The following is a 10823-nucleotide window of genomic DNA, read 5'->3' as shown; positions in this document are numbered from 1 at the left end:
ATACAGAGAACTGAATCTAGCCTCTGGATTTACAGACCCAAGCAGATTTCCTCAGAGATGGTGCTCCACAACAAAGATTCTTGGATGCAATCCTGACTTGGTTTTTTAAACCTGCTGTGAGGCGAGATTTCAGCAATGCCAGAATTTCACTCCCTCAACAAAAAAAAATCTAACACTTCCTGGCTCCCCTGTGGCCGTACTTACACTTTGCATGCTGGTTCTTTCTGTCCTGCATCCACTACATCCATGGTAGATAGGTCTATGGCTGATTTTTGCTCTTCTATTACTGTGGGACAAGTTACCTTTCAAGGGTCTATAACCTTTATCCTGCAACAGCAGCATCAGGAAGCAACCTGGCAGCAATCAGCTTTGCTAGGAGCTGAGAAACGCCAGCTCGTGCTTGAAACTTCTATTTGCATCAACTGTAAAAATTGAGAGACTCACATATATCTGGTTTTGACAAAGGATAAAGCAGTGTAAGTTCCACTCTGAGCAGCTGTATAAATTCCCTTCCTAAACTCACTTTGTGTGGTTTGGTATCATTCTCTTCTATACGATTTGCTTTCTCCGAGTTTCCATTTATGACTTTCCCACTTCTTCTCATAGCTGTTCAGGTCCAATTTGTCAATAATACTTTATCAGGCAGATTGCTAAAGCTGATCTCACCTACTTGCAACTCCAGCATCCCATGCCTGAAGGGCAAACACAGTAATTATTGGTAACATTACTCCAAAAAGCATTCCTTTCCATACTGTAATAAATATGACAAATGTGATATCACTGTATGAAAAATATTCTTCATAACTCTTAGGTTTCACTATATTTAGAAATATTTAGTACTTCTGCATCACAACTGTCTTAATTGCTGGAATTCTGGCTTGCCTTGCTTTGGAAAGCAGTGAATACATTAACATGTTGTTGCTTGTACTTTTCTTACTCTTAAACATGCTCAGTGTGATTAAATTGAGATTTATAATGTTACGACATTTTATGCTTCAGCTTGCTTAAGTTGATATTGGCAACCCAGGATGTGGATTACTTATCAAGAGTGTTCATATATTGGTATAATGAGCACCATTCAAAGCCTGGGAGGGCGAAAGAAAGAAATTAGGAGTGTAGATTTTACCACATACAGAACTTAATTGGCCAGGTAAGAAAATGCCTAACAAATACAAATATAACCTCCATTTCACTCTCCCAAGGATGATATGTACTGTCCAAAGTGTCGAGAGGGAAACACCCACCTGAACCAAAGATACGTGACAATTAAAGCTATAAAAGCACTACTGATTTGCTCCTACAAATTTCAATACTAGTATTACTGCAACTTTTGACGCAGTAGATGCTGGAGCTGCATGGAAATCTTGGCAATTAGCAAATTAACCTTAGGCTTTTAGCTCTTCTTATTTTAAAGAAGAGTTTGGAAGTGTGGAGGAGAGGCAGGGCTGCAGGCAAAGCAGCTACCCCAGGCACCAACAACATTGCTCTGCGTTGAAGGGTCTGAGCAGAGCAGTACAGAGCTGCTGTGCATCGGAGATGAACGGAGGTCTCTGAATGGAGCAGGAGGGGCTGGGGAAGGACACATCAGGCCATGCACTGCAGGGGTCGAGAGACCCAGAGGGGTCTCAACACCAAATTCATCTGCCAAGACTGGCTAAAGCCTTTTGGGGATCAGTCCTCATAATGGGATTGGAAAGGTCTTCTCCATAGCAAAGCTTCTCCACAGGGCTTGTGGCACAGTAATGCACAATTGGGGAAGCAATATCACAATTGGTAGTGCCCCGCAGTACTTTGGTTTGAAGAGCAGTGTGCCCACGTGCCTCCACAGCATCCTCTGCTCAGCCCTCTGCAGCATTACAGCAAAGGGCAGCCAAGGGCTTAAAATGAAAATGCTGTTTGTGGGCACAAGTTCCTCATTTTACCAATAAGGGAGAAGGAGGGCAGAGAGACATTCCTGAGGTGCAGTGACTTTGGATGAGATTTCTAGTTTCCTACCTTGCGTCCAGGCCCAAAGGACCAGAAAAATATGGGTTTCTGCAGTATTTCTGGTTCCCATTAGTTGCTGATCTTACTTTGTTAGTGGTTTTCCTTTTTTTGTATATTTATTGACCTTTTTTAGAATTTGTGTTTTGTTAAAGCTTTTTTCCCTACTGCAGAGAAATTGCAAATACAATGCTATAATGAGTAATGTGCTGACCTTGTTTTCTTATCTACCTTAGGACATTTATTTACCCCTTCTTCACTAGAGGCAGACCTTTCCCACTGCAATTGCTTTTCTTTGGCACGTTATTCTGTATCTATAATGGCTTCCTCCAGGGGTACTACCTGATTTACTGCGCTGAATATCCAAGTGATTGGTGCACCGACATCAGATTTACATCAGGTAATTACAGCTGCAGGATTCCCAAGATCTAATCTCTAAGCAATTTGTAAGCATTTTGAATTATGTCCTAATCTTTGCTGAACATGTGAGTCAAATCAGTTGTGATGGAAATCAACATAAAACCTGCCTGCTGGCCCAGATGAACAAATAAATGTGCAGTGACTTTTTTGTTTTTTTGCTAGACAGGTGTCCTGTACCTTTGAAGGCGTATGATGTTACATCCATCCAGAAATGCCCACCCAGCAGTGGCCACAAACTGTGGTGTTCTCTTCCCTGCCAGGGAGTTTTGCACTTGATGCAGCTATTCTGACCGAGAGAGAAAAGAAAGGCAAAATTCCAGCATAAAGGAGGCTTTAGAGACAAAGGGCTCTTTTTTTCCTCATGTAAGGCATATGGGAAGATCAGAGATTGCACACAGTCTGGTTGTATGTTAATATGGTTCCTTTATATTCCGTAACTTAATAGCTCAGCTGAATTTCACCCTGTAAAATCTCTGAGAGAATTACAGAGCGAGAGCAGCTAGGTGGCATTACATGTTTGGTACTGCACAGAGGGAATTTTTTTAAATCCACACATAGAAATGGAGATTAACAAGGAGGTCTGAGGAAATGTTTTGGATATGAGAAGTACAAAATCGAGGTACCTTCTGTAGCCTGTTTCAGGCTGCGGATGCAAGTTCAGTCTTTTCAGACAGCATCACCTATTAAAACTCTTGGACATTGTTTAGTAAGAACTCCCACACCCAACAAAGAAAACACCACATCACATAATTTGAATGATAAATAAAATATATTTTTTTTAAAGAATGAAATCAGCATTAGCTGTACTTGAAATATTAAGTAAAAAACAACCAGAAAATTATTGTTCTACAGACTCTTACCAACTTTCTGTTGCTACTAGAAGTGTTGAGATTTTATCAGCACTTAGTTTCTCTTTCTCTACTTCATAGCACATGCCACCTCTATTTCTTTCCTTGCTTCCCAATCATTGTTAGAGGTGGTTTTCTTGGTGTCTAATGTGGCATGAAATGTAGGGCACATCACCTGCAGAGTTTCTCAATCAAATGCCTCTAGTTATTCAGCTAAATGGAGTACGGTCAATGAATTCTTCTGGCCAGAAACTGTCAGCGTCCTTCAGTGAGTGACTGGTCCATGTGCTTACTCATAGCTCTGTCTTTGGGTACTTTGTCTCCTGCTTTGATGTTCAATAAATGGTGGCTATGGCCAGCAGGGAAGTTCAGCTTTTTCTCACACCGGCTGGAAGTGCTGTGGTCTCACCAACAAAACAGGATGCTCAGGGTGGTCATCATTGTGTCCAGAGTTGCTCTCTGCACTGAAGCTGTCCAATGCAGGTGATTCCAGAGGACTGTGATCCCAGAACTGACACAGAGATATTGGGTTGTCACCAGTCACCTACACACCTCCTCTTCAGGACCCTTCTCAGTAGCAGCACTTCTTTTGACTTGAAAAAGAATCCACCCACCTCATGTTAGGTCTCCTACCTGCCAGCTCCAAAGATAAACCTCACATATGTGCTCCAGTAGGGATAACTGGGCAGAGCTGTCTTTCTAACCCATTTCTTGTTTCTTAGGCCTCCTCTTATTTCTGCTGGGAATGGGAATCAACATTCACAGTGATCTCCTCCTGCGCCAGCTGAGGAAACCGGGGGAAGTCACTTACAAGATCCCTCAAGGCATGTATATATTCTCTTCTAATATATATATTCTTATCCCACACCTCCTTGGAGAAAGTAGGGCAGCAGGACAGATAATGATTTCTGACTGAATTCACAGCAAAGCAACAATAATAGTGGAGATGCCAGTACTGCACAGGTACTTGGTCCAGGTGCCCCTCTGTGCTGCAGGGATAATGTGAGCTGGCTGCAGACAGGCCATGAGGAGCAACAAGAGTGTCTGGAAAACACCAGCTGTGAGGAGAGGTTTTAGGAGATGAGCTGGGTAATCTAAAGAAGATTGAAGTGGGACATAGAAGAGGATTTTAGCCTTGTAAAAGGCAGCTGCAAAGAAGGAAATGTTTTTCTGCATGTCAAGGAAGAAGAAATAGTGGTCTTCTTACGGTCTCTCTCCAAAGGGAGATTGGAAGTGTAAGCTTCGGGGGAAAAAGTAACACCAAGGATGCGAGATGCAGAATTTCCTTTCCATCTCCCTCAAGGTGGGGCTTGGTGAGGAAGAGTGGCCATGGGCCAGAGCAATGAACCAGGCAAAGTCTAGCTCTGTAGAGCAACATGGAGGGGCATCCAGGAGTTTCCTGGTTTTGGTGCTGACTCCTTCTGCTGGCTTATTACAGATGGTAATATCTCTCCTCTAGAGTTTCTCACCTCCAATACTTACCTGCCTTTTGTAGATGATGTGATTTGCTAGGATGCAAAACTGGGATCCTGATTTTGCATTCCCCAAAAACAGCGGAATTGCGAAGTATTTTCTAGGGCCTGAAGAGAATTGACTAATGTTAATAATTTTAACTTAAATCTAACAATGGGCTTTTAAAAGTCATTTTCCAAATGAAAATAAAAGATTGTGAAAGTGCTGGAAGCCTCTGGGCATCCATAGAGTCGACTTTAATTCCTGTACTTGTACAAAAGTCTTGTACAAGATCCTCCTTGTGGTTTGTCATGACTCCACTGGCTTCAGGGCAGTAGTTTTAGGTTGCTGTTATAGGCTCTGAATAAGAAAGGTAGCGTATTCTGCTGCTGACTTAATCGGAAAGAGCCTTCCATGTGCATGAGATGTCAGTAAAAATTACATGTTTTGTCTGTTGCTGCAGGAGGACTGTTCACCTATGTTTCTGGAGCCAACTACTTTGGAGAAATTGTGGAATGGTTTGGTTTTGCCATAGCAACCTGGTCCCTACCAGCCTTCGCCTTTGCCTTCTTTACTCTTTGCTGCATTGGGCCACGTGCTTATCACCATCACAGGTATTAAACTGTTTCTTGTCTTTTGCTGTTGCTTGCTCTTGGAGTGCCATTTGCAAAATACCAGGAAGGGATAGAGGAACAGAGCCAGAATTCAAGATAAAATTGAAATTTAATATGATGTACAAGAAGTACATGAGTTTATTTGTGACTGGGTGAAAGTAAAACAGTCGGCTGGAGCCCCTGTTGAGTCAAGTGGGCCTGATGATAGTAATTTAATCCAACACGAGTTACACCACTGTTTCCTTCATGTTAAAGCCTCCCTTTACTCAGCCTTGTAAATGTGAACCTTTCCTAAGGGTTCCCTTGCAACCTTTGCAATCCTTTGGAGTAGATATGGTCCCCTGCTCTGAATCCCTAAGGTTTCTACTTTAGGTCTGTTAGAACCTAAGCAGTATTACCAGCTTGCACTTAATTAAATAACCTGGTTTAAATAGTTCTGGAATGCTTTTTTTACAGAGTAACACAGAGAGGTTACAAAGCAAGGCACATTGGAGGAGTTTTAAGGTTCCTCAGCTGAGCTGTATTGAAACTGTGCAGTTTCCTTGTATGTATGCAGCTTCACTCTCTTGCTTATTTTCTTTCAGGTACTATCTCAAGACATTTACGGACTATCCAAAATCAAGGAAAGCCTTGATTCCTTTTGTTTTTTAATGATTGAATATGGACTCTGTGTTCTGTTTTTATAGGGCTTTTCTCAATTCCTAGCTTTAATGTTAGGTCTGACTATAATTAGTTGTACAAATTATAACCTGGGGTTGTAACAGACAAGAAGATAATTTGGAACTGAAGTTCTTGTTTTTAATTACAGGGAAAATTGCAGATAGTTGTTGGCAAAGGGACTCCCCAGACATATTTGCTTGTCAGTGGAGTTCTACCTATGGAAAATGGATATATAACTGCACTGACATCTGTGAAAAAGCATTGGCTAAAAACTGATGCAGAAAAGTAGAAAGTAAGCCCGTGACTTCAGAGAAAGCCTTCAGCAGCCACTCCAATTTATAGCACTTATGGCCCTGCTTCTTCCTGCTTCCATACCACAACACACATGCCCTTGCCCTGCCGACACTGCCATAGGTGTTGCCACACTTTAACTGTGAGTAGGGGTCTCCTTTGCCAGGAAAATAATTCAGCCTGTTATTTTTTATCTAAAAGCTAGCTTAGTTCCCAGAACCACCATGCAACAAGAGGACACTTGTGCCAGCACAAGGCTGGGAGCAGTGTGCCATGGCACAGGGACGATGCGAAGTATGCAGAGATGGAAGTACCTCAAGCTGACACTCACAAGTACAACATCTGTGTTCATTCCTTAAGCAATAGTCTCCTCACTGTCAGATGATTAATCTTCAGCTGTCATGGTTTGTCTTTTTTAAAATGTATTTTCTTAAAGCAATTGCAGCTCCATTAGGATTTTTTTTCCTCTTGTAAATCCGGTGCTTTTTTCAGAATAAAAAATTGTCCACTCAAAACCACTCAATTGTTATTCATAAAAAGACTTGAGATGGTGGTGTATGACAAAAATTACAACAAATAAAAACCTCTGTGTTGAAGAAAATGTTCTCCAACACTGGCAGTACATTTTGTGTACAGAGAACATTTTCAGATACTCATATTAGGAAATGGTACAGAGATATTATTGAATTTTCACAAAAACACAGGATGTCTCTTCTTTATTTCAGAATATAGTTAGGAATTTCCCCAAAAATGTCAGTAACCCCAATAGGAAGAGATGTCCCCATGGATGCTGACAGCTTTAGTTACCCTTCAGAGCATAAAATCCTGCTGAGAATTATGCTGAGTAGCCAGAAAGAAAAAGACCAGACTGTACACACTAAACACTACCTGCTGCTGGAGTAACCTGATTGACTATACACAGTTTTCTCCAAAACACAATAAAAATTAATGTAAAACATAGACCCTTGCTAGTCTATAACTTAGTGTTTGCAGAAACAAGTCTCTGTGATCTTGCTTACCAAGTCCTGCTCACACTGGCTTCCTCCTTTTGGCAAACCCTCCTTTCTTTGCTCATATTATTAAAGAACCAAATGAGCTGTCTTCATTACCATAGATCAGAGCATCCAGCTGAGGCTGGGTCCCATTGCATGACTTCCTGTACAATGCACAGGAGAACTGGACCCTTGCCATCTGTAGGCAAAGGTAAGGGAGAAATGAAATAAGACTCAAGCAGAATTGTCGTTGCACAGACCATGAGTTTCACATCAGCATCACAAACATATTTTCCTTTCGTTTCCCTGTTTCAATCCTCCATGTGGATTTTAACACACTGGGGGCTGCTGGGTGTGAAGTCAGGGGGAAAAAAGCTGAAGGCAACAAGGATGCTGGGTGGGAGGGAATGGCCTCTGCCCCAGGGAGCAGGTGCTGCGTGTGAGCTCTCTGTGTCAGCAGCCCCTCCTTAATGATTCCTCCTTGTGCTTTTTTGCCTGCCAAAGCCTCACAAGTGATGAGAGAGCAAATAGCCCATAGGTACCAGCATCCCTACTATTGTCTCCTCCATCTATTTCTGAGCCAGGGGGAGAGCAGAGACCAAGCTCTGCCTCACTCTTTGCACAAGAATGGAGCTTGTACAGTCTTCTCTGTCCCTCCTGTCTAGCTCTCCTGTCACAACAGGACTATCCTCTGCATTTATTTTGTCTTAATATTTGCATCAGATGGACCAATATTGCCACTGTTGTTCTCAGGCCTGAACATCCACTGCAAGGAGCCAGGGATCAGGGTGGAATTGGTCAAGCATTGGAAGTGGCTGCCCAGGAAAGTGGTGGAGTCACCATCCCTGTAGGTGTTCAAAAAACGTGTATATCTGGCACTTCAGGACATGGTTTAGTGGGCATGGTGGTGTTGGGTTGATGGTTGGACTTGATGATCTTAGAGGTCTTTTCCAACCTTCATGATTCTGTGATTCCATGAGACCTGGTGCCGGCTCAAGATGGGAGACAGCCTGAAGGCTGGAGCATCCCACAACCTGGCACCCCTGCACCAACCGAGCACAAGGTGCCTCACGGTGCTGGATGCCTTGCAGGAGCAACTCCATCTGCTCTGTCATGGGCCCTGAATATGTCACGTGGAAAAGGGCTGCAGGTAGGAAAGGAGCGTGTGGCATTTTTGGAGAGCATGAGCAACACACGTACACTGTAAACCCTCTACAAGTAATGACTGTAATTAGTTGTGATGGAGACAAGATACAGGCTCTCCCCAGGTCAAGTTTCCCTGTGGGGCTGGTGACTGCTGCCCTCCCTGCAGCAACACCAGCCCGCCCCACTCTGTGCCTGGGGCCACAAAGCTGCCGAGAAATTTCATCATCCCTTATTTTTATAATGAAAAATATATTCCCCTTGTCTTTAGGAGAAAAAACACAGCAGACATTTTCATATCCCTCTGCTCAAGCCTCTGGAGGCAACGTACACATGTGATTTCAGAGTTGACTGTGAAGTGTTTTGAAAAGCAGCACTTCTCTGACTTTCTTTGCAATGTCCTTTTGTTCTGTCAAAAGCTAACAGAAATGTCCTCTGCTGGTAAGCGTTTAAAATAATACCTTATTCCTTTTCTCCCTCCTTTGCAACACTGTTTTTTTTCTATTTGGTTTTCTCCCATCACTCACATTTTCGTTTTCATTTATCTGTGAGGAACATTTACATTTGGGTGCTGTGCCCCTGTAGAGGGCTTTCCTCAGGACAGCTCTGTGTTTTGCTGCTCCGCTAGAAAGACCTCTCTCACATGGAGCTGATAACCCAGCGTCCATCCCCGTTGGCAGCCTGCTGGGAATATTAATCCTTTATCCCCAGGAGTCTTGTTAATTTAATTATTTTTGTATTGTTTGAGTGCTTTTTTCCAAAGCTGACTCTCCATAAACATGTGCTATACTGCTGTGGTAATACACAGCTTAATCACGCATCTGACAGCTTCTTCTGTGAACTGCGTTTTCTGCACCTAAGGGATCAGACAGACCACTTAGTGATACCAGAATTTAGATATCTAATCTCTTCTGACAACTGGAAACCGAATTAAACGCTGTTCACTGGGAGGCAAAGAGGGGAACAATGGCACTTGCCAGCCCTCATTCTCATCTCGACGTGCCACACACACTGCAGCCTTTGCCTGGCCTCAGTCCATGCTTCAGATGAGAGGTCACTCATGACAACAGACAACTGGCTCCAGGCAACATAGGCCATTTGTAGCTATTGTTTTAAAGTACGTGCTTCACATCATATATTTACACAAAAGGCAAAAATAAGCCCAAATTTTGGCCCTTGAGTGTCTTTATGAAAAGCTCTCCTCTGGGAGCTGCACTCCTGCTCCCATTACTCTCCTGGAACACAAAGCTTCTTATGCTTGGCCAGAAGCTCTGAACATTTCTGCAGAAATATCAAACCATGGTGTGTCCTGGGACCACTGTTACTGAAGAAGTCTCCCTATGTAGGTCAAATGCTCTAATGGCTTGGACTCAAGAGTATCTGTTTTGTACTCTTGATGGTGTCACTGATTGACAGACGAACTTCAGCAAGTTACTCACCACTTTTGGGCTTGTTTTCCTTTCTATTGCTTGTCTCTCAAAATGGTCTTGAAGATCAGAATTTGTTTTCATAGTACTTGGCAAAGCAGTCCCAAACTCAGGTGAGGCCTGTAGGTACTAATACTACACAAATAAGATACAGCCTGTTGCATATTCTTGGGAGACACACTTGCCATAATATTGCAAAATATTCTAAAGACATACAAGATATCCAAGTGCACTGAAATGCATCTAAGGATGCATTTCTGTGATATTTCATCAAGAAATGAAATTAGCCTTAGAAAAAGGCTAATACATGTCACCCATTGAACCTTAGGATACTTTGCTGACAGCAGAGGGATTGCCCACTTGCATTTGATTCACTTGTCAAATTAACAAAATACTTTTTAATGCAAATCACCATAGGGTCTCATTTAAATTCAAGCATAGTCCTTGAAGCCTCATATCCTCTCTTCTGCCTCCTCCTGAACCAATCTTATTTCTCAGAGAAGGCTTTTGTAGAGACGTCTTTTCTCAAACCCAAACCCTGCCACCTCTGCATGAGTAATGTGATCTAGAAAACACAAATATCTGATACTAATTCAGAGCCAGGGCCTGCTGGTTCATTGTGAGTAGTACCATGCTCTGTGAGTAAAGGCATTGATAGCCACTGAGCTGTTCAAGAATGTCCTGTTATTCACTACAGACAGAGGTAGCAAGTTTGGTCTCTGGGAATGAAGTCAGTGGGCAGACATCATTAAGTGCCTAATGGTAACACCTGGAGAAGCAAAGGAAGACATTCAGGTCTGGTTCTGGTTTACATTACTACAAGTTACAAGTGCCTTTCCAATGAACCTGTCTTTAGCACTGTAAGTCTAAAAGGTAAAGGAAAATGTCAGTTTTCAGAAAAGTTTTTTTTCCTACTTTCCACACTGCCCTACTATACCAAACACACCATATCTGTTGGGATGAATCTTTTTCACCCTGCAGCATTGCTGCCAC

The 10823-nt window shown here is 42.6% G+C and overlaps 1 protein-coding gene across 1 annotated transcript; it reads left to right on the top strand.

Annotated features, from left to right (window-relative positions):
- Nucleotides 1–2219: 2219 nt before the first annotated feature.
- Nucleotides 2220–5968, top strand: SRD5A2 (steroid-5-alpha-reductase, alpha polypeptide 2 (3-oxo-5 alpha-steroid delta 4-dehydrogenase alpha 2); the record flags this gene model as incomplete). Its single annotated transcript, XM_010182410.1, has 4 exons — nucleotides 2220–2383; nucleotides 3974–4075; nucleotides 5167–5317; nucleotides 5902–5968. Coding segments are annotated over 4 exons (484 nt in total), but the record flags the coding sequence as incomplete, so codon positions are not given.
- Nucleotides 5969–10823: the final 4855 nt, after the last annotated feature.

This window comes from Mesitornis unicolor, unplaced genomic scaffold (genome assembly GCF_000695765.1).
Source record: "Mesitornis unicolor isolate BGI_N332 unplaced genomic scaffold, ASM69576v1 scaffold19184, whole genome shotgun sequence".
In the NCBI taxonomy this organism is placed as follows: Eukaryota; Metazoa; Chordata; class Aves; order Mesitornithiformes; family Mesitornithidae; genus Mesitornis; species Mesitornis unicolor.
This window is presented reverse-complemented; position numbering and strand designations above follow the sequence as displayed.